Here is a 25547-nt window from a genome sequence, read left to right on the forward strand (position 1 = left end):
GAGCTCCAGCAGAGCACGAAGAGAAGCCCCTGGGAGATGCAGTCACATCCAAGCTGGTCACAACTTGTGCTATGATTCAAGCTCTGATCTTTCCCAGTTGCTTGTTCCCTCCTTTGCCAGAGGCCACGGCTGTCCCTGCAGCAGCAAAGCCTTGCACCTTCCTCGCCTTGTGCGAGGCTTGTAGCTGGGCAGGAGGCACCAGTGAGGGCTCCCACTGCGGTGCAGGAGCTGGTGCTGGCAGGGGGTTTATCCTGGTGCATCTGTGGATGGAGCAAGCCAGTTTAGTGCTGCAAGCACGTTCCTGGCCATGAATGCCTGGGGCTGTTCCTTAGCAGGTCGGGTGGTGAGCGCTGCAAACAAATGCAAGGTGATTGTCACCCAGGTTACTTGTCCATCGGACTCTGCCACTGGTAGGTGGGTGCTGGGCCCTGTGTGCAGGGCTCAGGATGCAGCAGGAAGTTCAGGGCACATGTGGCTGCATCTTCCTTGGGGGACATCAATGTCGGTGCTGGGGGGGGAGCAGCACAAGACTGAGGCAGAAGGACAGGAGTGGGGTTTTCTTTGTGGTGTGTCACCTCCTGTGTTCCCTTCCCTTGCAGGACACACAGACATGTGGCAGGAGTCGTCAGGCAGAACGTGGGGAGTGGAGAGCAAAGTCCCAGCGCCAGGAGCCGGCACCGGCAGCAAGCCAAGGGCACGCAGCACACCAGCGTGGCCAACGGCATGGCCAATGGCATGGTCAACAGCACAGGTAAACCAGTGCTGTGGGAGGGGGAACTGGAGCTTGTGGGGCTCCTGTGGGGGAAAATGCGTTTCTGCTAAGGTCATACAATGGTTTGGAAGGGATCTTAAAGATCATCTAGTTCCAACCCCCTGCCAAGGGTTGGACACCTTCCACCAGACCAGGTTGGTCCTGTGGTGCCTGGGAACATTTCTTCCCTGGGAATTGATTGATTTTTAACTGATTTTACTTTTGATAAGCTGAGCAGCTCCACAGAGCACAGTGGTAGAGTCTGCTCTGCCCCTTGTGCATGATTTCTGTGGCTCCTCTCTGGAGTTTCCCTGGCAGCTCCAGCTTTTAGAAGGACACTGGGACAGAAATACCACCGGTGCTACAGTAAGTGATCCTTTTTCAGGGTTGGGAGCATGCAGATGAATTTGCCCATCAGTCTTCAGTGGAGATGTTTTGAGCTCTGCCCCTTGACGTGGGGAGAGCAGCTCTCTTCTGAAGCATCACAGAATGCACACCCACCCCTCAACCGAGGGCTGGTTCCTACACTGGGGGTACTTTCTGAAAGGTTCCTCTGTCTGTTCTTGGGTTTGTCCACAATGCCATAAATCCCTTGTGGAGCAGGGCTGGGACCTGCCGAGTGCCTGACTGCAAAGCCACAAGCAGCTTGTATGTTTTCCTTTTCTGGCTCGTATGGAGCCAGCCCAGCAGTGCAGCATCTGCTCCTCTGCACTGTTGCTGTGGGCAGCAGTATCCTTTGTTTCCCTTTTGTCTTGGAAAAGAACAGCACAAAGTGGAGTGCTTCATTTGGAGAGAAGGAAATGGTTTTTTCAACCCAAAAGGAAGATTTTGGTTTTTTATTTCTGTTTCATTGGGAAAATCTGGACCAATATAATTTCAATTTTGCCAAACCCATTTGGGAGTAGGGGGAGCAGAAGGCTGATGTGAAATGCTGGCTTCCAGCTCTTGCTCCTGGTCCTGCTCCCCTCCTCAGTGCTGTACCCGGTGTGAATGTGTTGTTCTGTTCCCTTTGCCCACCCAGCCCTTCCTGGTGTCATCCCTGCCCAGGGGACACTCCCTCAGGCTGTGGACAGAGCTTTGTGGTTTTGTTCCCGGGTACAACTTGGCTCCTTGGTTTGGTTTAAAGCACATTTAATTGGAGGAGCCTCAGCCTCCCCAGTGACTTTATGAGTGTGCTGCTTGGTCCCTGTTTACCACTCACACAACCTCCGTGTCTCCCACAAGTCCTGTTGGGGATGATTTTACACTGGAGGATGAGTGTTTTGGGTGTCTGGGATTAAGGCTGACTCTCTTCCATGTGCTCTTCTGAATGCCTCTAGAAACCAATCTCTTCCTCCTCAGCTTGGTGCATTTTGGTGACGTTATCGTGTTTTTTGGGCACTGTTGCAAGACCGTTCCCCATTATGTTTGCTGCTTGCAGCTGTAATTGTCATTGGACAATAAAAGGAGATATTTTCATGGCATGTTTTCTCCACAGCCACACTGCTTAGCCCTGTGTTCCCCTGTAGTGTTTCCTTATCAGGTGAACTTTGGATCAGCTTTTCCCCTGCTTTGTCCAAGTCTGAGATCAAACCAGTCACAGTGTCGTTACCTGGGACATTCTGCAGGTTCCCTTTGAAGACTGGCACAATGTGATTGACGCTTCTAACATTGCTCATTCCAAGGCTCCCTAGAAATGAGCAGACAGAGACCCCCTCAGCTCAGCCTTGCAGGACTCTGGTGGAGGTTGCTGTGAGCCTGCTGACCTGAAGTCTTCACTGCCTGTAGTTGCTGCCTCAGGGGCTCCTTTAATTGCTGGTGTTCGAGGACTTAGTACCAGCATTCCTCTGATGCTGCAGGATGCTGTGCTGCTACTCTCCAGCTGCAAAGCACAAGTGTCCTGAGCAGTTTGCCTCTTCTACAGGGTAGAAGAGTAGCTTGTAGTTCATTACTGCCCTGTTTGTTGGGGTTTATACTGTTTTGAGTCTTTTTCCTGCAATACTTCTAAATACTTGGGCTTGTAGACACAGGTACTTCGCTTAGTTTTCTGTGTTTCTCAGGTCTCACTTGTGTCGCTCTGTCTGCATGCCTTACTTCTTTATTAAGTGTTTCTGGTTTGTTTCTAATGCTTTCATTTTGTTACTGAAGCCAGACTGTTTTTTGTCAGAAGTTATCTTCTGTTGGACTGCCAAGACTCAGGGGTTTTGGCTGTCTAACAAACGCTTGTCAAACAAATTACCTTTCATTTTATTTTGTCTGGAATTTTATCCTTATCAGTTTGCTTTGTAATTTTCCTTTGTTCTGTCTCTTCCCTGTCTCTTTCCCAAAAGCTTAGTGGAATCCAGCAACACTTAGCTCTTTCCAGTGCTGGTGACTTGCTGAGCCTGGGCTCATCTCTGCCTGGGGGATGCTGCCGCAGCGGTTTCTGAGCTCCTACATGTTACCTGAATTCCCAACAGGCATGCAGTCTTTTTGCAAGTTACAGAGGAGATAGTGAGCTTTTATTTCTAGGGACAAAGGCAGCTGATAGTTGATCCCAGAGGGATCCAACTGTTGGGTGAAGGAGATGCTGCCATTGCTGCAGGCTGGGAGCACTGCAAGTCCTGTGTTTGGGTGGTCGTGACTGTCACCCACTAGAGCTCTGCTTCTAGGGCTGTGTGGGTGCAGTCGGTCAATGAGGTCCCCATCACCCTTCCTGGGTGTTAACATCTCTGCTTTCTGCTTTTCCAGTGAACGGAGACGCAATGGGTGCTACAGACACCGAGGAGGAAAGGCCAGTAGCAGGAGCAACCCCAGCAGCGTCCAGCATGACTGATGGCTCTGTCGTTCCTGCCCTTCCTGCCTTGGTCAGCTCTGGAGAGGCAGAGGAGGCAGCCTCCAGCTCCAGTGCCCCCCCAGCCCGGGCAGCAGCGCTAGCCCTGGATGCTTTGCCCCCTGGGTAAGTTCTGCCTTCTGCTTGACTTTTGTTCCCTTGAAGAGACTGGTCTGGGGGGACATGAGCAAACTGGGGCACTGCTGTGTGCTGGAAGAGGATGTTTGAGGGATGGGGCTGTCCTGCACCAAGAGCTGATGGAAACAGTTGTCCTCAGGGTGTGTGTTGGGGATCCCTGCCACCTGGCACAACCTGTTCTCCCTCATTGGAGCCCTCTGCTTGTGGCTTCACTTGTGGATCCATCCTCTGGGCTGGGGTCTGATCTGTGTCTGTTGGGTAACATACAGTGATTTGCACCTCTGCAGCATGGTGTCCATGGCCTGAGGGGCATCAGAGTCCTTCCTCTGCTCCCCTGGAGCTGCTGAAGGGATCAGTCCAAAGAAAATGTGTGAGAGGGTCAGTGTGGACTTCCAGGGAGCTCCCATTGAGCAGCAGCACAGGAGCAGGCACTCCAGAGATGCCATGGAGACTCTGGCCACTTCTGGGGGATGATGGGCAGGACCCTCACATAGCTGTGCCTGCTGGTCTTCCTCTGGTGGATGCTCTGCATCCTACTCCTCCCATGAGGAAGGAGGCAGGAGGAGAGCTGGGGCAGGCTGAGCAGTGTTGGTGGGTGTGCTGGCTGTTGGTGCAGCTGTAGTCAGGCTCTGGGCTCAGGTCCTCTGTGCTGGGGCTGGGTTGTTCTCCTCTTGTAATTCAGACACCTTTAATTCTGGACTGAGAATGCGAAGTGGTGGTGGGAGGGGGTTGAAAATGGCTTGTGTTTCGTATGAAGGGAGCTGTTTATTTTCCTTTGGCTGAGGCGATGCCTGGAAGGTCAGGGCCTCGCTCGTGTGTCAGTCACAGGTAATTAGGGTTAACGGCTCAGTGTGTCTTTATGCAGGGTGTGTGAGGGTTTCTGTTCTCCGGCCTGGGCGCTTCCTGTTTCCAGGCAGCTGGAAAAGTCCAGTGCTCTGAAAAAGGTCTTTATTCCACCCAGAGCATGTGCCCCTTTCTGCTGCTACCAGGTAGACTGAAGGTCTCCTTCTCCCCACCTCTGCAGAGCCCGAGGTGGGAACAGGCTGTTGTTACTTACCCGGGGTGGAGAGGAGCCCGCAGGTATCTCAGGACTGGGGTTATCTGAAGCTCAGGAAGGTTGAAGCATGGCTTTCTGAGACACAGGCATCCATTTACCCGGCCCAGTGAGGTGGAAGGGTGGCTCGTGTCCTCTCTGTGCTTGTCTCCCTGCAGTGCTCGCACACGTTGTGCATGTCAGGGCAGGGAGGAGGATAAAGCTGTTGTGGTTTGGGAGATGGTTGGAGGGGAGCAGTGAAGGGGCAATGAGCCATCTTCCAAGCTGAGCTTAAGGAATTTGGATCTCTGGAGACAGCTTCGATTAGTGCCATGTGTATCAGTGTCCTCCTGTCCTGACTACAGGATCTCTAGGGTGGAAAGAGAGCAAAGTCTCTCTTGCATATGGTGTTTAAACTCTGTGCTCATGCTGGGCTGGCTTGGGTAGCAGCTGACCTGCTCTGTCAGGCAGAGACCATGTACCAAGGTCTTCCCAGGTGAAGGAGAGTAGAGAACTGAGGATTCCGTGGTGTGGGATCTGCCCTGAGCTGCCAGACCAGGTTCTGGGCTAACAGGGGTTTGCTCATCACAGACTGTACAAAACACTGTAGCCCTGGGGTTGTGTAAATGAGTTCTGGAGTCTCTTGAGACTTGATGTAGGGCAGCTGATTTTTGGCTGGCTCACCGCACCAGGGTATTACTTTGACTGGTGGTTTGGGGCCCATCTTGGGAGATGGGGCTGTGTCTGGCTGGGCTGGTGGAGGCAGAAGGGATGCTGACAAACCCAGGCCACTGCCTCTGGCAGCAGTGTGCTCTGCAGGATAGCCCCTTGCTGGCCTGGCTGCCAAGGGATGGCTGTGCACGGAGCATTGCACAACCTGTGAGTGATCATTCCTGCCCTGCCACTCACAGGAGCAGCATCTCCTGCAGAGCTGCCAGTCACTCCAGCCTGAAGAGCTGGAAAGCTGTCATGTCCCTCCTGCTTTCTGCATAAGCTCTGCCTCATTCTGCCAGTGTCTCCTTTCATCCGTGGGAGCATGGGCAGCACTTCAGCCTCTGCAGGGGAGGCAGCTGTTCCCACTGCATGCTGGTGTGCTGAGCCCCAGCCTCCCTGCTTGTGCTGGGCTGCGTGCAGATGGAGCCAAGAGTGGCTGGGTTCATGTGGGGATTCAGAGCTATTTATTCTGCTCAGATAGCTGTTTCTGAGCATCTGTACCAGATGTGGTGGGCACAAAGGCATCTCTCACACAACTGGGAGTCTGTTCTAGGGGCTGGGGGGTGCTGGAAGGTGTTGTGAATAATTCCAGCTCCAACAGTGCCCAGAACTTCCTTTGCATCCTCCTGGCTTGGGCAGAGCTTTCTTGTGGAGCCAGGGACTGCGTGTGGCACAGGAGCTGCTGGTTGCAGCACCCTGCACCTTTGGTGCAGGTCCTGCTTCTCATGTAGGGGCTGCTGATCAGAGTGGTAGGGACGGGGGGAGAGCAGGATAGGTGCTGGCTCCTCATCTGGTTTCTATCAGTGATGATCCTGCGCGGGGACAGCTGCTGTTAGCACGGTGTGTATACACAGTGCTGTCTCGCCTGTACAAAGAGGTACATTATGCTGCCTGGCAGAAGGCATGGGGCTGTGGTTTCTTACATAAGGAGGGCGTTTTGTTTGGACTGCAGGGTTGCCTCAGCACTGCCACTTTGCTCCGTCCGTTGCTCCTGGTATCCATGTCTACAGCCCTGTGGGCAGCATGAGGTGAAAACGTTGGGACCAACACATTGCAGAACCCATGCTTGCAGCAGCAAGTGATGAGAGCTCCCATCACCAGTGCTCAAGCACTGATCTTCCGTACTGGTGGCTATGTGGCAGCAGGCACAGGGCAGGAATGCCAGATGGACTTGGGGTCTCCAGTGGGAAACCTGTGGTTGTGCCTCTCCCCTGCTGTCCCTTGCAGGATGCAGGGAAGCTCGAAAAGGCTGAAGCCTTCCAAGACTGGGCAGGGTGGTCTGAGCAAGGATGGGTGCCCCCAGTGCCCTGGTCTCAGGCTGTTGCTGTGTGTCAGCAATGACAACAGCTCATCACGGCTTGCTGTTTAATGGTGCTGATTTGCTTATTTGTAAGGTGAGGTGGCCCTCAGCAAACTTACTTCCCAGTCAGCAGGGAGCTGCTGACCTGAGGAGCGTGTGAGTTTATCATCTGTTTGTATAGGGTGTGAGATGGGAACAGGACAGCAATCATAGCTGCCACCACCAGCAGCTTTTCCCAGTCCTGTGTGGCTCTTTGCAGTCATGGAGGCACCCAGAGGAGTGTCTGAGGGGGGTCCAGAACCCTCTGCCCAGAGGAGTCCTCACTGTGTTGTTTCTGGTCTCTAGAGAAGACACAGAAATGGTACTTGGTGCTTGAGAGCCTCTTGTCATATAGGACTTGCAAGTCTTGAGAGACCTATTGGTCACAGAACCTGTTGTTAAAGAGTATGGAGGACCTGTCCTCTCCCTCCAGTAACAGCTGCTGGCACCCCCAGTTCTGTGTGCACAAGGCAGAGGTCCTGTCCTTGTCTGAAGCACCACACATCAGCGTGGGCAGAATGGGTAGGACATTGAGCTGGGGTTGTCCTTGCTAGAAGCAGGTGGTGCTGCGGCTTCTAGATCCATCTGGAGAAGGTTGTTACATAAAACTGACCTTGGAAAGGTGATGCTTGAATTGATCTAAGGATCTCTTAAAGGGATGCTGACTCCTGCAAAGCTTTATGAGTGCAGTTGTGCCTTGGGGGTTGTTTGTGAATAGTGTTCCTCCACCTGAGCCTTGTTCCAGGTCTGTGTCTGGTTGCCTGTGGCAGTCTGAAGTGCCTGTGGTAGTAGTCTGGGAAGAGGCTTCCCAAAGCTCAGCTGTGATGAGCAGCATTCCCACTGAGCCAGCACACTTCCTTCATCCTCCCTGAAGATGCCCGGGCACCTTCTGCTGCCCATCTCATGGGATGGACGTGTTTGTGTCTTCAGGGAACTGCAGCTATGCTGGTTTTCTGTTTAGAGATTTTCATCTTATTTGCTGTCCGGTGCCTTCATATTCCTGAAGCACTGAGTTCATCCTTAAGAACAGGAAGCTTCAGACATTTCCCCTCTGACAGCACCCAGTACTGCCCAGGGGTAACCCAGGAAAAGGGCTGACCCTGGGGTGGACAGACAAAGACTTCCTGGTTCCACAACAGCACCTTGTAGTGCTGGCTCTGCTCTTACGTGGTCTCTCCTTTGCATGGTGTTATGCTTGGCAGTGCCTTGCCATCAAATGTGTGTGGGGACTGCAGCTCCTGCCTTGGACTCTATCAGAAAGTACCACTGGTGTCCTGTTGGTGCCTGTTGTATGGATGAGAAAGACCCAGTGCTGCTGACTGGTAGCAACGTCTGCAGATGTTACCTGGTCTTGCAGATGCATTGAGAGTGCTGTTGAGAAGCCCAAGGGAGCACAGCAGCAGCTCTGATTTAGGCTAGATCCTGAGCCTGGCATTCATATTCCTGTCCTGCTTTCGTGGAACTGACTCTTATCTCGGAATGCAAACGTGCCTCCTGCCCAGGGCAGAGGTTTCTGGGCTGCCTGCGTGGCTGCTGGACTGCTACTGTTCCAGGCTTGGGAACACCGTGGAAGCTGTCCCTGTTTCTGCCCTCTCACCACTTCTGAGAGCTGTGATGAGGCTGCAGTGTCCATGGTCTGTGGTTGTGGCTGAGGTCACTGTTTGGTGGCTTCATCCCTTGGGTAGTTTTAGGGTGGGCAGGATTGGTGCGAGCCTGCCTGAAGGGACATCAGTTCTTACAGCCTCTCCTTCACAAAGGGCTGCTCTCTGCATCCCATATCTCTTCCCTTGCTGTGACACAAGCTAGTATATTAATCTTCTATAGCTATTTGTGATGATTTATTGAGACTGAAGATTGAATGAGGAGTGATACCTGGGGAGCAGAAGCATGACAGGTGAACATTGGATCTGTCAGCAGCTGCCAGTTTGCCTCTCTGTTGCAGGATAAAAGCTGACAGGAAAATCCAGTGCTCCATGGAGCTTTTACCTTTGCCAGGGCATACACTTTAATGAATGAATTAAGGCAAAGCATGGGTGTCAGTGTAGCCTTGTAAAGCCAGGCCTCCCAATTGTACCAGGTCCCCAAAGGGACCAAATCCTGACCAGGTTCCTTGTGGCCGTGTGATGTCTTTGAGCAATATCTGTCAGCAATGAGCAGGAGAGCTGCCAAGAGGAAAATTCAGCCCCAACCCAACCTCAAAGGCTCCCCTTTAAAGATGTATTAAGAGAAGCCAAATGAAAACGACATCAAAAGCTCACAGGGCATAAAACTGACCTGTGTGGAATCTTATGCCGGCCCTCCTACTTTCTGGAGGAAATGAGGAATTTGTGCTTCAAATGATGCTTGTTTCCAGAAAGCAGGCTGCTGCAGCATCTCTCTGATCATCTTGGTCTAGTAAGCCAAACAACTGCCATGTAGACCTGCTCTCATTCTTCATTGTAAATGAAGATTAGAATGCTGTAGCAATGTGAGGAGGTGGGCTTGCAAATGCTGCAGCTGCCTGGACATTCCAGCTAATAACATGATTATTAATTATTCACAGTCACTGATGTGGGGAGGAGACTGAGCTGTGCAGATGCAAGTGGATGGGCACAAGTGCAAACAGCTAGAGAGGCCTTTTGGACAAGATTTAAAGTAGATGAAGGGATCTGTGATGTCTCTTAGTAGGTGATGGCAGCAAGGCTCTGGCTGCCCTGAAGATGCAAGTGCTGCAGCTGCTGGATCCATATTGCTTGTTCCAGTTGAACCCTTTGCTTATCTATGTTTAGGAGAGCACAGGAGCCATCTCGTCTGCCTTGGGTTTGCTCCACGTCCTCTCCCAGGGCGTGCTGCTCTCCCCCACTGGCCTTGGAGCAGGGGACAGGCACCTGGGAGCCCTGGAGCGGGATGCAGTGGGTCTGGATGGCATTGAAGAGGGCAGGTTGTTTTGGTTGCAGCCCGTCTGTTTGGGCTCTGGGCTTGCAGTGATAAGCTGGCTCATCATTGTTTTTCTCCTTGCAGGTGGGAACAGCGAGAGCTGCCTAATGGTAGAGTCTACTATGTAGACCATAACAACAAGACCACGACATGGGAGAGACCTCTGCCTCCGGGGTAAGGGGCTCTGGGGGCAGTTGACATCTCAGATACTCAACTAATGTCTTGTAGCAGACACATGTGAATCTGCACAATAGGAGGGAAGGTAGTAGGAAAGTCTCTCAATTCCTGAAAAGAAATGGGGTGAGATGAGAAGTGTTTACTGGCCTGAAAACACAGGCTGTATCCTCAGAAACGTCTCTTCAGTGTTTGTAAAAAGGAAAAGGCCTTCCAGACTGTTGGGGTTTACCTCTTTTAGAGGATTCTTTTTTGAGGTTCATAGAAATTGCTGAACACTTGAGCAGGAGAACAACCACTTATGGGCAGAGCAGAGGGGTTAGCCTTTGGGATGGGATGCCAGCAATGTCCCCCTGAGGACCAGAAGAGAGTGGGTCTCATGTTCCCTGCATGCTTCCAGATGAGGGCTGAGCTCCTGGTGAGCAGATACAAGCATGCACAGTGTGCCCTGAGATGGAGCTGGGCCCTGGGCTCTCTCAGAAGGGCCTCTTATATTCTCAGCCACACTAGGGTCTGCTTGTGCTTGAGAAGACAGTGCTGCTCAGCTCCATGAGACCTGCAGGAAGCACTCTGCAAAGCTCTCGTCCAGGAGGGCCATGCTTTCATTTGCAGCAGTAAACAGTCTTCAGGTCATAAAGGCTGTACACAGCCATGTGCTCTTCAGAAACTTGTTGAATTCTCACCTCTTTGTGCTCCTAAATGCACAGAACTCAATACAGTCGAACTGTTGTTCTCTAGACTGAGTTTGTTCAAGTCTGGAACGGCTGAAGTGTGCTTTAACCACTGGTGTAATGTGTGAAACACAAACCTGTCCTGTTCTCCTCCAGGTTTCTGTGGGCACACACTACTTTCAGTTAGGCTGTGATCTCTGCAGCCGCTTTCTGATCCTACAACAGCTTTAAAGTTTTTGGTATTAAAAGAGAGAGGCTGTTACCTGGAAAAGTAGGTTTGCTGCTTCCCTCCTGCATAGGTCTCCAACCCAATGCCTTGCCTGTGTTGCAGGTCAGCTATCTCTTGGAGGAATGCTTACAGCATCCTGGTGTGAATTCATCTAGTGAGTAGGCATCCCATCTAGGCCTCATATGCACAAGTCTTACTAGTATTTTATATTTTCCTCTGGTGGATGTTTGCCCAGAAGAGCCTCTTCATCAGTGAAACTGGTGGTTATGCTGAAGCTGGGAACAGAGGCTTCATGTCCAAGGGTATCTTAGTCTTGTGAGAGGAGCCAGAGAGCTCCAGACAGGAGCAGAGTCTGAAATCAGCCTGTAGTGTCAGAGTGCAGTAAGAATCAGTCTCCATAGCTGGACCTCTGCACTGAGGCAGCTCTTGGGTCTTCCTCCTTTGGAGGACTACGAGCTCCTTTTCTCACCTCTATTTCCAAGGGGCAGAACTCAGCCATGAATCCTCTGCTGAGCCCCTGCATGGGCAACACAAGCAGAGTGTGGCAGCTGGGGAAGTGGCTTGTAATCCCATGCTCCTCTCAGTTGTACTTTCAGCATCTTCTGAGGCAGTAACTCGATGTTCTCAAACTGCTGGGGCCCCAAGGGCATCTGGACCCCCAGGAGCAGCCTTCAGACAAGGACAGTGGGAGGTTCCTCTGTCTACCACCATTATATCTGCTGTCTTTTGTGCCTCCCCACGTCTTCAAGGGTTCTTTTTGTTGCCTGCACACCAGTGTTTGCACTCAGTTGCTGTGTGGGCAGCCCTGGAGCAGAACCCACTTGAGCTGAGGCACTGACATCTTCCTCTGTGCTTCCAGATGGGAGAAACGTGTGGATCCTCGGGGCAGGTATTACTATGTGGACCACAACACCCGCACCACCACATGGCAGCGACCCACAGCTGAGTACGTCAGGAACTATGAGCAGTGGCAGTCCCAGCGAAACCAGCTCCAAGGAGCCATGCAGCAGTTCAGCCAAAGATTCCTGTACCAGGTAAGAGCCAGAGTGGAGGTGTTGGGGTCTCACTCAGCTCTCCCACCAGTCTCACCCATTCTGGCCTGGGAGACACAGAGTATGGAGAGGTGCTTGTTGGGCTGTGTTAGAGCCCATAAGCTCCTCTGCATGTGGGGAACTGCCTGGGAGTAACCTTCCTTTAATAAAGCAGCTTGCACAGCCCTGAAGGGTGGTTGGAGGTGTCCTCAGCAGCCTGTCCCCAGTGTCCCTGCAGTACCAGCATGGCTGGGCACACACATTCTCCTGACATCTCTCATGATGTCTTTCTATCAGACAAGCCTTGCTGCTGACCTGTGGGGCTTGTGGAGCTTGATGCATGCTGTTGGAGCTGGCATGAGGAAGCTGTAGAAGCCTGGTCTGTAGTGAGAGAGGAGGCTCTTGGGACTCAGCTTATCCTGCCCCAGGTTTCTGTTGGGCTGAGGACAGTGTGGTTGGGTCCTGGGTGGCAGCAGGAGTCAGCAGCAGGCACAGGGGGCAAGTGCTGACATGGTGAGTGAGGGCAGCAAGAGCCTGAGGGGCAGAGAGTGCAGGGAGCAAGCACTGCTGGGCTTGGCAAGCCTCTGCTGTCTCTGCTTCTCCTTGCTGCTGGTATGGGCTGAGTAGCTGTGCATCATTGCTTGGGGAATGGTCCCTTAATAGCCTTGAAGGGCAGTTGTTCGTGAGCAGGGACCCATCTTGTCCTGGCCTTGCCTTTGCTGTGAGCTGGGACCTGGCTTCCAGTGGTGACGAGCATCCTCTTAATAACTGGCACGGTGCTCATGGCCATCGTGCTGCAGGGAGCAGTGCTTGGGAAGGAGCCAAGCTGGAGTGTTTCCACTTCCCAGCGTAGTGATGTCCTAGTGCTGTCTGTTGCCACCCGGGTGAAAAGCATGGCCCTTGCCAGGAGGCAGAGGTCTGGTGTGGGGTGAAGGTGGGCAGAGCAGTGACCAGCTTCTCCTCAATGGGGGACCCCAGGAGGCTGCTGTGTCCCAGCAGTGATGCTGTGAGCTCTGTGCTCCGGTGAGGAGCCTGGGTGCTCTCTGGGAAAGGGTGCAGACCTTGTGCAAAGTCTGTTCTGCTTGAGACACAACTGAGGCTCCTCCCAGGGGTGCAAGAGGCTGCTCTGCCCCTGTCCCCCCCTGGTTGTCTCTCAGGACAGCTCAGCCCTTCCCAGCCTGGCAGTGGGAGCAGGACTGCCCCAGCTCTGTCCACTGCCAGCCTGTGCCCCTCAGCATGGATGGGCTTACACTGGAGGCTGGACAGGGCTCGGGTCTGTTGCTTACTCCCATTTCCATCAGTGCCAGCCTTGGAGCTGCTCCAGTGCTGTGCAACTTGCCCTGGCCAGGCTCCGTGGAGAGCAGAGGGAGGAACTCATGCTCCAAATTTAGCCTGATGGAATGATTGTACTTGTACAATCCACTGGAGGTGATGGCTCCGGCTTTGCCTCCTTCCCCACGGAGCTTTCTGCTTTGCCTTTCTCTCCAGTCTCCAGCATCAACTTGCCCTCCTTGCTGGGAGAGGAAGGTGGGCAGGTGATGGATGAGCAGTGCTGCAGCCCCCTGAGATGACCCACAGCTTATGGGGCTGGGGTGCAGTCAGTGACCACTCAGCCACTTCGGTGGCATAGGGTTCTGCAGGCTGTGCCTGCATGCAGCCTCTCTTGCACTGAGCAGGCTTCCTGGCACCAAGGGGCCAGGTTGTTCCTCTGGGCTGTGGATCGCTGCAGGAGGGCTGGATCCCTAGACCTCTGCCCCAGCCTCGTGTCCCTGCTCTGTTAAACTTAATTAGCTGGTTTTAGGTCACAGCGAGGTGATAGTTCTGGACATGGCTCAGCTGTGGCTCTGGCCAGCCTGTCTGTGCAGGGAGAGGGTTGACACTGCTCGAGACCCATGCACACCGTGGTGGGGCAGTGCCTCCTGTGCCCCGTCCTGGCACATGGGGTAGTGTACAAGAGACCTTGGAGAGGCACAGCCTGTGCCAGCCCCATCCCTGTCATCCCCAGGACACCCCGGGGTGTTGGGCAGCCAGGGGTGCCCTGAGTGCTGGTGTCTTACATTGGAGTCGGAGACCCTGGCATTTCCTAAGCCCAGGCTGCCTCCAACCCCAGCCCAGCTCTGAGCCCGGGATGCAGCCCCTCTCTGCAGCCGGGTTTCAGGAGGTGCAATTAAACCACCTCGTTGGTAACAACGCGTTTCTTATTTAACTGTTAACGGCCTCGCAGGTCCCCTCCTCCCTGGACCCGACTGCCGGGGCTGCACCCCCATCCCCGGAGACCCCTGCTGGAGCTGGGCCGGGGGGCTCCGGCTCGGGGCAGGGCTGCAGCCTGCGCCCCTGTCCCGGGACATCCCCGGCTCAGGCTGGGTGCCGACCGGCTCCGGGGCAGAAGAAAGGTGCTTTGTGCGTGGCCCCAACCTGCGCGGGGGGGCAGCGGGGCACGGAGCCGCCCGTCTGCGTGGGATGAATGTGGCCTCAGTGCGAGGGCATCCCGAGCTCCGCACCCTCGGGAGGAGGGGGCCCGGGCCCGGCAGGAAGCGCTGGGCGTGGACTGGGCTTGTGGGAATGATTTCATTGGAAAGGCCTGCGATATTTTCCCCTCTGGTGTGGTTCTTGGAGGAGGCTGGAGGTGAACCCGCTGCGGACAGCGGCGGAGCCGAGCAGCCGCGCACGTCTGGACCGCGCTGTGCTGCCCGCTGCGCTCCGTGCGGCGCAGCCGCTGCCCCCGTCCTGCCCCGTTTAGTTTGTTTGTTTATTGATTTGTTTGTTTTTTAACTCTTTCCCCTCCTCCTCCCCCCGACGGTTCAGTGGCTTTTGTTGTATCTCTCCGGGAGCTGCAGGCCGAGGGGAGGTGAGTGGAGCCGGGCAGCTCCGCTCTTCCCTGCCGTGCCCTGGGTTTATCTCGTGTTCTTGCCCTCTCTGTTGTCTCTAGTCCTCCGGTGCTCCGCCTGACAATGATCCGCTCGGTCCTCTTCCTCCTGGCTGGGGTAAGTACTGAACCACCTCACCTGCCTGCTGCCGCGCTTGCCGCACAGCCCCGATGGGGACACTCTGTCACCCAGAGCAGGACCCTGGGAACACGGTGGTGCTGTCAGCAGCTCCATCCCTGGTGTGAATGGGAATGGTGACTGGGGAGCCGGTGTTCCCTGTGCTCTGGTGCATGCGGGGCTGAGTCTGCCTGTGATTAGCACGAACTCTTATTTGAAATCCGACTTTTTTCCCCCTTCTCCTGGAGGAGTTCCCAGCCTCTTTCAGCTGCTGAATGCAGAAGTGCTTGTGGTTGTTCTTTGGATGCGGGGAGAAGTTTGGGGATCCAGTTCCTTGCTCATGCCCAGACCCCTCCTCTGCTGAGAAGGGTCCATTCTGCTGCTGTGTATGCCTTCTGGGATGCTCTGCCTCAGTCACAGTGGGGCTCGGATCTGCCTGGAGCTGGGCTGCTCTCCTGCCCTCCCGGCCTAACCATCATGTGCTGGGAGGTTTGGAAAGGTCCCTGTGCCATCCACAGGGAACAGCAGCCCCCTCCATGGTGAGAGCCTCCCTGGAGAGAGCAGAGTGCAGATGAGCTGTGCTGAGCCCGGCAGGGAGGACAGGAGAAGGGTTAAAACTGTGGGAGCTTAGAGCAGGACAGGCTCAAGGCTGCTAAGGGGGTCTCCAAGGGCAGGGTTTGTATCGGAACTGTGCTGGAGCCTTTGCTGCCATGCTGGGTGGTCCACCTCTTGCATTGGCAATGAGAGAGACCCCATCCGTGTGTAGGCTGAACAGACTGGGGGGAGGCACAGCTCTGCATGGGGATGAGCACCTTGGGGTGGGGATCCCCAGCATGGAGATGAGGTCCTGGGATGGATACAGACCCAGTCACTGTACATGAGGTCTGCTGGAGCTGCTCCCGCAGCCTGCGGGTGCTATGGAGTGAGGGGGGCTGGTGACTGGGAGGTGACAGTGTGCGTGCAGAGCGTCCCAGGCAGCATGGAGCAGGGCCCTTGTGTGTGGGGAGTGACGCAGGCACATGGAGGAGGAGGAGGTGTGTGTGTTGTGTGGGGCTGAGGGGGTGCAGGAGGCAGACGCAGGGTTGTTGGGCATGCAGGTGGGATGAGGGGGGCTGGTGGGGTGGATGCAGGATCAGCAGTGGGTCAGGGTCCATGGTGCTGGCAGGCTTGTGCTATTCTGAGTGTTCATCACGGCCGTGCAGGGAGTTGGGATACACTTGAGGAAGCATTTTCAGATCCACATGGAGGGATGTGGGCTTGCAGAGCACTGTGTGTCTGACGGAGGGTGTGTGTGTCCTTGCCCAGTGAGGTGCATGGGTGATCATGGCTCTCGTGCCAGCCCAGCAGTGCATTGGCAGGGCTGGCCTTTGCCATGGCACCTCCTGCTTACTGGGATTCCCTGGAGCCTACATGCAGCAGCTTGTGCATGTAGAAGAAATGCAGGGGCTTTATTCTGCCTTTTCCAGGTGAGCCAGGGCAGTGCTGGTGGGCGGTGGGATGGAGGAGCTGACAGACTCCTCTGAACTGGGAAGGGGAGGACTGTTACTGGGACTGTGTCAGCACTGACTGGGGAGCTCCAGCTAATGCTTCCTCTCGTTTTTCTCGTAGAGAAGAGACAGGACAATGGGCGAGTGTATTACGTGAACCACAACACACGGACCACCCAGTGGGAAGACCCTCGCACACAGGGGTAGGCAGCCTGAGGGGAGAGCAGGGAGGATGCTTGTGGTTTTGGAAGTTCCATGTGATGGGCTATTTGGGAGCTGAGATCTGTTGGTGCTGGGGGTCTGAGCAGGCTGCGGTGGAACCAGAAGCACCAAGAACCGCAGGCAGTGGGGAGCTGCAGTCCTTGGTGTTGTGGGGCAGCTCTCCAGCTTTCAGGAGCTGAGGGCAGAGATGAGGAAGTCACAGGGAACACTAGGAAGAAAGAGGTGCTTTCTCCTTGCTGTGTTGCCTTCCTGCAGGGCTCCCCTTGGGCTCCTGAGAGCTCTGGGTTGTGGTTCTCCAGAGACCTGGCCCAGGCCTCTACTGAGGCCCCATGTTCTGCAGAGGATGAAGCTGTAGCTGTGGCCAAAAGCACAGCCCAGGCTGGGCTCCTGCTTGGGGTGCAGGCGGGTGCTGGCTAATCCCATACTGTGAATCCTTCATTTGCGGGGCACCGAGCTGCAGGTTGAAGGTGATGCCCACAGGCTGTAACAGGACAGGGCTGTAGGTCAGGGTGAGGTGTCCCCCTAGTGCCCTGTCCTTGTCATCAGGATGATCCAGGAGCCTCCACTGCCACCTGGCTGGGAGATGAAGTACACGAACGAGGGTGTGCGGTACTTCGTGGACCACAACACTCGCACCACGACCTTCAAAGATCCGCGCCCAGGATTCGAGTCTGGGTAAGTGCTTCTGGGCTGAGCCCCTCGCCCTGCAGCCAGGCTCACACTGTGAGCTGGGGCTGCCTGCTCACTGCTTGTGCCTTGCTATGGTTGTGACAGAGTGGGGGAAGTGGGTCACCTTTGTTGCACAGACACTGAGCAGTGGGTTTAGGGGCTCACATTTGGCTCTGATAGAGGAGAGCTGCACCCAGAGATCATCCTCCTGCCTGGTGGGCCATGATGCTGCTGGGACCAGGCAGGTCACACCAGGCAGGCAGGGATGCTGAGACAAAGCCTGTGCTGCTATTGCAGGAGCAAGCAGGGTGGCTCCCCGGGAGCCTATGACCGGAGCTTTCGCTGGAAGTACCACCAGTTCCGCTTCCTCTGCCATGTGAGTACAGTGCCCAGAGGGCATCACCACCTCAGGCTGATGGGTGTGTGGGTCCCTGACCCTGTGGGTGAGAGCAGCTGCTGTGCAGCCTGCACCAAGCCTCGTGTCTGTGCCTTGCTTGCAGTCAAATGCATTGCCCAGCCATGTGAAGATCAGTGTTTCCCGGCAGACACTCTTTGAGGACTCCTTCCAGCAGGTGAGGAGGTGCCAAGGCTGCAGCTCCTGCAGTAGAGGTGTGGAGCCAGCCCTCGCACCAGCCGCTGGTGGCAATTCTCCTTGCTCCTCCCCAGATCATGAACATGAAGCCATACGACCTGCGGCGCCGCTTGTACATCATCATGCGGGGAGAGGAAGGCCTGGACTATGGTGGCATCGCCAGGTGAGCACTGGGACCGTGCTGGACCATGTACCTGCTGCTGGATGGGACTGTGGTGTGGAGCCCTAAGGGCAGTGCAGGCACTCGGGTCTGTCCAGCAGCTGCCCCAGGTCCCCAGCCTTGACAGCACCTGCTTGGGCAGAGGAGCCCAAGGGTGCTCCAGTGGGAAGCAGTGTCAGCTTTAGGAATGGTGGGACCATTGCACCAGCCTGTCCCTGGCACAGAGAGGGCTGCGGAACCCGGTGTGAGCTCTTCTGCTGCCCCTGGGACATGGGGTGATGGGTGAGGCAGCCTCTTCTCCCCACAGCCAACAGGCACTGGTGTTTCCTGGGACAGTTGGTGTGTGCCAGGCATGATGCCTACACCGAGGGTGATGTTACCACAGAGCACAGGCTGTGTCTCAGCTGTAGAGGGTCCTGTGCCCCCATCAGGCCCTACTGGCTCACTTGGGGGTGCTGGGCTGTTGCTTCCCTGCCTGCTGCTGTTCCACCACTTGACTCCCATACTCTTACCTGCTCCTCCGTTGTGGAGCTGCTGCCCCCGGCTCTGGTGCAGGGGCTCCTGCTCTCCACCTCTCTGTGTCCTGCCAGTGGTTTTACCCTATGGTAGGTTACGTCATGCTGTTCTACCACAGGGTAGAACCACGGACAGGATGCCGGGGCTGCCTCTGCATCTGAGGACTCCCATCTCCCTGCACAGCCGGGGGAGCAGAGCCAGGACACTTCCCATTCAGCACTGGTTGAGCTTGGGATGGAGCTCCCATGGAGCCTGTGTGGGCAGATTTGGGGTGGGTGTGCACAGCAGCAAGTGTGTATGTGTGCAACAGCCTGAGTGGGACTGAGCCGCATGGTGCCTGCCCCAGTTCTCCAAGTGGGGCCTCTGGCAAATGGGGATGTTTGTTGCTGGTGTCTCCAGAAGCGCTTCACAAACCAGACAGGACCCCTGGGGTGGAGGAGACCCTCACCAAGTCACATTAGTGTCCATGCAGCAGCAGCACCCCATGGAGATAGGGACCTGGTTTGTGTGGGCTGTGCTCTGGAGCCACTGGGGCACAGCCCCTGGCTCCTCAAGCTGCTTGTCACTGTGTTCCCCCTTCCTCTTGCCCCAGGGAGTGGTTCTTCCTCCTGTCCCATGAGGTGCTCAACCCCATGTACTGCCTCTTTGAGTACGCTGGCAAGAACAACTATTGCCTGCAGATCAACCCTGCCTCCTCCATCAACCCCGACCACCTCACCTACTTCCGCTTCATTGGCCGCTTCATCGCCATGGTAAGAGCCCAGGGGCTGGGGAGGGAATGGGGTACAAGGTGCTTCATTTCCATACCCCCACGGAGAGGGTTCTTGCAGGGTGTGGGGTGGTCAGTGGGGCAGCTCTGCCTGCCATAGCTGTGCTCAGCTTGGTGTCACTGCCCTCCTTAAGCCCCTTCTAGCTCAGGTGTGGGTCCGTGCAGGGGGTGCAGTGGGGCAGCTGTGTGTGGTGTGTTTTACATCCAGGGGATGGCTGCAGGGCCAGAGGGGACCTGGTTTCCCAGCGCGGTGCAGGGATGGCTGCAGGTCTCTGGCTGCCACCCCAGGTGCTGTCGGCTCTGCAGCTACAGGCACTATTTTTAGCCCCAGCAGTGTGAGATTTTCCAGCTGTCAGGCCCCAGAGCCACTCATCCTGTTGGTGCTGTGTTCCCCAAGGCCAAGGTGCTGCTGCTTGCCCTGCCCTGGGCTGGCAGGGGGGTTGTGAGGGGTCCTGAGTGTGTGTGGGGGTCCGTGGCTCACAGCCCTGCGAGGTGTGCACTGGGGGTGGCTGTGAGCTGCTCTGGACCCTGCCCTGCCCTGTGCCTTGCAGGATACCAATAAAACCCCAGACTATTACTCACTGCTGGGCTGTTCTAGACAAGCGTCTGCATTATTTTTGGCTGCCTTTGCCTTGGGGCTCCTGGAAGCCAGGGATTCAGGGAAGCCACAGCACAGCTCTGTTTAAACAAGTGCTCTTAATAGAGCTGTGAGGGGAGAAGGAGACACGGTGGAATTCATGGTGGGGAGGGGAGAGGGGCTGTGAGCACCGGGCCATGCTGGGGGGAGCCTGCACCTCCCCATGGTGTTTGCCAGCCAGGAGGGAGTGTTGCAGCCCTGGGACACTGGGAGTGATTCATTTTCACCCTGTGGCTGCCCCATTGGTGGAGCATCATCCTGCCCCATGGGTCTGTCCTGGCATTCCCCATGACCTGCTGTCCCTTCCCCATCACAGGCGCTGTATCATGGGAAGTTCATTGACACCGGCTTCACGCTGCCGTTCTACAAGCGGATGCTGAACAAGCGCCCCACACTGAAGGACCTGGAATCCATCGACCCTGAGTTCTACAACTCCATTGTCTGGACAAAGTGAGTGTCTTGTGCTCCCTCCTGGCCCTGCTGTGTTGGGCTGTGGGGATGCTGTTCTCCTCCCCATGGCCTCTCACTGCTGCCCAGTGCCTCCATCAGAAATCACAACCCTGTATTCTCCTGCAGGGAGAACAGCCTGGAAGAGTGTGGCCTGGAGCTGTACTTCATCCAGGACATGGAGATCCTGGGCAAGGTGACCACCCATGAGCTGAAGGAGGGTGGCGAGAGCATCCGGGTGACCGAGGAGAACAAGGAGGAGTACATTATGTGAGTGGCCATGCGATGCCTGTGACAGTCCTTACCCTCGCTGGCTGCCTTGCAGTCCTGGGGTGGGAACATGGGGCTCAGGATGTGGCTGCCTCCCTGGGCTACGTGGCCTGTGACAAGCATGGGCTGGCGCAGCTGGCCGGGCTCTGCTGCGGTCTGGCTTGCTGCTGGCTGGGCAGGTGCCAGTACTTTCAGGAAAGAGGAGAGGGGAGAGAGGGTGAGACTTCCCTGCCTGTCCCGTGGCTGCTCACCCTGCCTGGCTGCTGCTGGGCTGCCTGAGGCTGCCAGGGCCACGTCCTCCTGCTGGTGCTAGGATCCAGCCAAGGGACATGGTTTGCACCCCTTAGTCTCCTGAAGGCTGCTGGTCTGTGCTCAGGGCTGCTGCTCAGGAGAGGCAGTGAAAGGAGCCCACTAGTGGGGAACCCTGGTGATCCGCAGGAGCCCCTCTCCCCCTCTCACACACCCCTGTGGGTCCAGGGCCCTCCCTGCTGGTGGGAGGACTGGTGATGGTTCCTGTGTGGTGCTGACCCCTCTCTGCCTCCCCAGGCTGCTGACAGACTGGAGGTTCACACGGGGAGTGGAGGAGCAGACCAAGGCTTTCCTGGATGGCTTCAATGAGGTGGTGCCACTGGAGTGGCTGCGGTACTTCGATGAGAAGGAGCTGGAGGTGGGACATGGGATGGGGACATGGAGGTTCTGGTGCTTCCCAGCTGCAGGCTGCCTGGTAATGGCATGCTGTGATGGGCTCCATTCACAGCCTCTGCCACTCAGCTCTGCTGATGGGGAGGTGGTTGGGTCTGTGTGTGGCTTGTTGGGTCTGTTAGCAAGAAAACATCTTGTTAGAGGCAAGGAATTCCTCCATACAGCTCTCTTGCCCAGTGCTGGAGCCTGTGCCTTAGGAAGCCTGGCAGTAGAAGAGTCAGTGCTCTGAGGGGTGGGTGGAAAGCCCTAGTTCTGTCCCCTGCTGACTATTCCCTGTCCCCAGCTGATGCTGTGCGGCATGCAGGAGATTGACATGAATGACTGGCAGAAGAATACCATCTACCGACACTACACCAAGAACAGCAAACAGATCCAGTGGTTCTGGCAGGTGAGTCCCAGTGCCAGCAGCATCTGTGACCCGCTCCAGAGCCTTGGGATCATCCTTTGCCCATGGCCTGGGCAGGCAGGGCTGGGTTGGGGCAGGCAGCCTCACAGGCTGTCAGGAAGAACAAAATACAACCACGAGCATGTGTTCAGTAAGAAGCATTTGGCTGTGGGTGGCAGAGGCCCCAGTGCTGCTGCTGAGGACAGCAGGCAGCACTTAGTGGTCAGCGTGCTTCTAGCAATAGCTGCTGTTCTTGGGCAGGGTGACAGAAGGGGATGACATGTAATAGAGCTGTGCTGGTTTGGGTGGTGCTGCTCTGCTGGCCAACAAAGAAGTGGGTTGGAAATGGCTCTGAAGGAATACAAAGCTGGGCAGAGCTGCTCCTTGCAGGCCCTTTGGGATGCACTCCTTGAGGCTGTATGATGGAGGTGAGGGCTGGACTACCCTGGGCTGTATTGCAGGGCATGGGGTATTCATGGTAGGAGCCGTGGTGCAGGATGGTGCCCCATGTCCGGCTGAGCTGCAGGCATTGAGGTGACAGGGATCCCATTCTTCTGCTGTGTGCTTGTTGTAGGTGGTTAAAGAGATGGACAATGAGAAGAGGATCCGGCTGTTGCAGTTTGTGACGGGGACCTGCCGCCTGCCTGTCGGAGGGTTTGCAGAACTCATTGGTGCGTGTGCCTGGGGCTCCTAGGGAACTGAGCTGGGGCTATGGCTGGTGCAGGGGCTGGTGGTGAAACCTGGGTGTCTGTGTGTCCATCAGAGAGTGAAAGGCAGCCACAAGCAGTGAAGTGGCTGTGGCATCTGAGCGTGGTGATTTCATTTGGTGGAGTGCTGTTACCAGACACATTCCTTAGCCATGAAATGTGCTGCCACAATTAACTTTGTTGGTCCAGTTTATAATTCAATTTTGAATGAGATTTGTTTTTTGATGTAGTTTTGATTTCTGTGTGATGAAAACCTCTTTCCAGAAAACCACAGTGTGGCATTATTCTGCTTTCATACTTTAATTTGCTGCTTTCTGGGGCCTGTAACAGCCTTTCCCTTCCTTTCCTGGAATTAGTGTCGAGCTAACTTAACCCACTTGTATATTCTTGCTGGCAAATAAGGTTTTTCCAGCCCCCTGGAATGTCTCCAGCATTCACAATCAGTTCAAAAGTGACCTCAGTGACTCAGACTTCCTGAGCAAGGTCTTTTAAAACTCTCAGATGGACCCACTCAGACCGGAGGGTCCACAGAGAAATATGTTTTAGCACTTGTTGTTTAACCATCCTGCTTGGAGGCTGTGCTGTTCCCTCTCTCTGCTGTCAGTATGTGTTTCAGCTTCCTCCCTTCCTGTTTCTTATACATCCTCTCTGAACCAGAGGGTTCAGAAAAAGCAATGAGTCCTGCTATGGATTTATCCCTGATGTCTTTCTAGGATCATAAAGGGGTGTGATGGTGCTCAGTTGGAGGGTTTTCTTTTTCAGCTTCTAGTCATGTAATGATATTTGCTGTGCTCATAATTAACAGGCAGCAATGGGCCCCAGAAATTCTGCATCGATAAAGTTGGCAAAGAGACGTGGCTGCCTCGGAGCCATACATGGTAAGTCATTTCTCCTCAGCCCTGTTAGGAGAATGTGGGGACAACCACAGACAGCCTTTGCAAGGCTGCGTGGGGCCCCAGGCACCCTCTGTCCCATACATCTGCATTCCCATGGGATGTAGCTGCCATTCCTGGCTGCTGTGTGTGGCTGAGGTGGGGAAGGATCCTGCTGTGGGGAGGAGCATAGGGATCCAGTGCTGCTCACAGCCTCTGCTGTCTCTCCAGCTTTAACCGTCTGGATCTCCCTCCCTACAAAAGCTACGAACAACTGAAGGAGAAGCTGCTTTATGCAATTGAGGAGACCGAAGGGTTTGGACAGGAATGATGAAGCTTTTGGTACTTTCCCAGACTGGGGAGGGTCCTGGAGTGCTGCTGGGCTTGAGATGCTGCCCGCAGAGCTTGGCGCTAAGCCCTCTCCGCAGGATGGTGCACAGGATGTGCATATGCTGTTGCTCTTGTTCTTGGCTGCAATCTGTATTACAGCAGCCCCGGGGGAAACTGCTCCATGTTTTCCTCCCCAAAGAAATTTGAGGGGTGACAAGAGGTGTTTAGACCTCTTGCCTCTCTCTGGTTCTGCTCAGCTCACGAGGGATGGGGATTGGCACAGAGGGGATGGGGGAAAAGTGCTTGTCAGGCAACACAACATAGGGTGCACAGAGGTTCTCTGATCCCCCCTTGCAGACACAGTTAAATGTGATCTGGTTTTAGCACCGCCTGTTTTTGTCCCAGGTGTTTTCTGCCTTTTCATGCCCCTGTTGTAGATGCAGGTAAGGAGGGGAAATTATTATTGAACTGACTCTTGGGTCACTTTTGGGTCTTATCCTTAACTGAGCAAAGGTAATTGGGGAGCCACAGTTGATGTTGCACTGTGCAGGGCCAAACCACCCAAAGGCAGGACCTAGAAACACATCTGTTACATGCTTGATTTGCAAGCATGTTGCCCCTTTGCAATTGTATTTGTCCTGAGTTAAGTGGTTTAGTGCTTGGAGCTAGGGGCTCAGGTCATGTTGGGGCACATCTTTCCTTTACTTGGTTATGGATTCAGCCCAGACTCCCTGTGTTTCCTCTGTCACTGGCTGTCTGGTGGCAGGGGCTTCTGAAGCTGTGGGTGAGGGCAGGATCAGGCCTCTGTCCCTTGTCTGGTTGCCACCTCTGCTTCCACCTTTCCCGTCTGTGCACGAGGGGATACGGACCCACGTGAGTGTTGGTGTACATAGCTGTACATAAAAGAAGTCTGTGGATACAAGACACTGCAATAGCTTTTGACTTGTAACTGAATAGTTTTGTACTGCACCATCCTGCCTCAGCCATACCGATTTCTTGTGCAATAAATGATAAAGCAGCTGCCGAGGTGTGTGTTCCTGTCAGCGCATTGCATGGGGGACAGCCTGGTGCAACCGCCAGGGTGTGTGGGCTGTGATGGGCACCCAGAGCTCCTTTGTGATGTCCTAAGTATTTTTGCCATGCACACACTGTGCAGTAGGATCAGGCTTCATCCAACCTCTAATTCAGTTGGCTAAAAATGGTTGCAGGGTCTTCTGCCAGAGCTGGAGCCTGCCTCCCTGTGCCACCATGTGAAACCAAGCAGCACCAATGCAACAGAATTGAGTGCATGAGGCCAGTGGCTGCAGGCTCATGGTGTTTAGTGAGACCTAAAGCAGAACTAAACAAACCCATTCCTATCACTGGGACAACCTGCATCCTGCAACCAGCAGCTGCCTTGGCTCATCAGTTCTTTGTGTGAATTCTGAGGGTTTATCTGAGGGCTGTATTTTGGTTATTTTTAATAGCCTGTACTTTGTGAGTGATCCTTGCTAGTGCCAGCCCCATCCCAGCAGGAAAACTTCCATTGCTGCTGGCACTTTGCACTCTCCTGGCACCAGTGTGATGATGCAGCACTTGTGGTCACCCAGAGCCCCTGGTGCTGTTCCAGCCCTGGCCAGAGTGATGGCAGGATCCCACCTTCTCTCCCCTCCATGCCTCCAGCAGAACATCACACCAGGCACGAGTTCAGCTTTTATCTACTTTTTCCAGTGGCAGGTAATCAGAGCCAACCCCTGTCTTGTCACTGGCCAGATAAATAAATAAATTATACTAGCCCAGCACAATGTACAGCTCAAAACAGCTCCAGCCCCTTCATTAGTAACCATGTGGTGCTTCTGGAACTTGGCCCCTCCTGCTCAGCTCAAAAATGAATTCATGTGAACAAAGTGGTTTTCACCCAGGAGTGAAAACTTGGTATTGGGTAAGACCAGACTTTATCTGAAGCATAACAAAGCACCTAATAGAAACCCTCAGCTGTTGGCCTCAATGCTTTGGTGGCCCATACAGGGGA

The 25547-nt window shown here is 54.9% G+C and overlaps 1 protein-coding gene across 2 annotated transcripts in view; it reads left to right on the forward strand.

Moving 5' to 3' along the window:
• The window catches only part of WWP2 (WW domain containing E3 ubiquitin protein ligase 2), a 40381-nt gene extending 15830 nt beyond the window's left edge, over nucleotides 1-24551 (forward strand). For both annotated transcript variants that reach the window (XM_034073075.1, XM_034073074.1), the window contains exons 7-24: nucleotides 600-751; nucleotides 3461-3668; nucleotides 9767-9856; nucleotides 11616-11790; nucleotides 14717-14771; nucleotides 16380-16461; nucleotides 17027-17155; nucleotides 17447-17525; nucleotides 17650-17721; nucleotides 17816-17904; nucleotides 19010-19169; nucleotides 20140-20273; nucleotides 20400-20540; nucleotides 21087-21207; nucleotides 21526-21630; nucleotides 22202-22298; nucleotides 23140-23212; nucleotides 23438-24551. In XM_034073075.1, the coding sequence (XP_033928966.1) occupies nucleotides 600-751; nucleotides 3461-3668; nucleotides 9767-9856; nucleotides 11616-11790; nucleotides 14717-14771; nucleotides 16380-16461; nucleotides 17027-17155; nucleotides 17447-17525; nucleotides 17650-17721; nucleotides 17816-17904; nucleotides 19010-19169; nucleotides 20140-20273; nucleotides 20400-20540; nucleotides 21087-21207; nucleotides 21526-21630; nucleotides 22202-22298; nucleotides 23140-23212; nucleotides 23438-23537 (2062 nt within the window). In that variant the 3' untranslated portion in view covers nucleotides 23538-24551. The remainder of the gene's footprint in view (nucleotides 1-599; nucleotides 752-3460; nucleotides 3669-9766; nucleotides 9857-11615; nucleotides 11791-14716; nucleotides 14772-16379; nucleotides 16462-17026; nucleotides 17156-17446; nucleotides 17526-17649; nucleotides 17722-17815; nucleotides 17905-19009; nucleotides 19170-20139; nucleotides 20274-20399; nucleotides 20541-21086; nucleotides 21208-21525; nucleotides 21631-22201; nucleotides 22299-23139; nucleotides 23213-23437) is intronic.
• Nucleotides 24552-25547: the final 996 nt, after the last annotated feature.

This window comes from Melopsittacus undulatus, chromosome Z (assembly GCF_012275295.1).
Source record: "Melopsittacus undulatus isolate bMelUnd1 chromosome Z, bMelUnd1.mat.Z, whole genome shotgun sequence".
In the NCBI taxonomy this organism is placed as follows: Eukaryota; Metazoa; Chordata; class Aves; order Psittaciformes; family Psittaculidae; genus Melopsittacus; species Melopsittacus undulatus.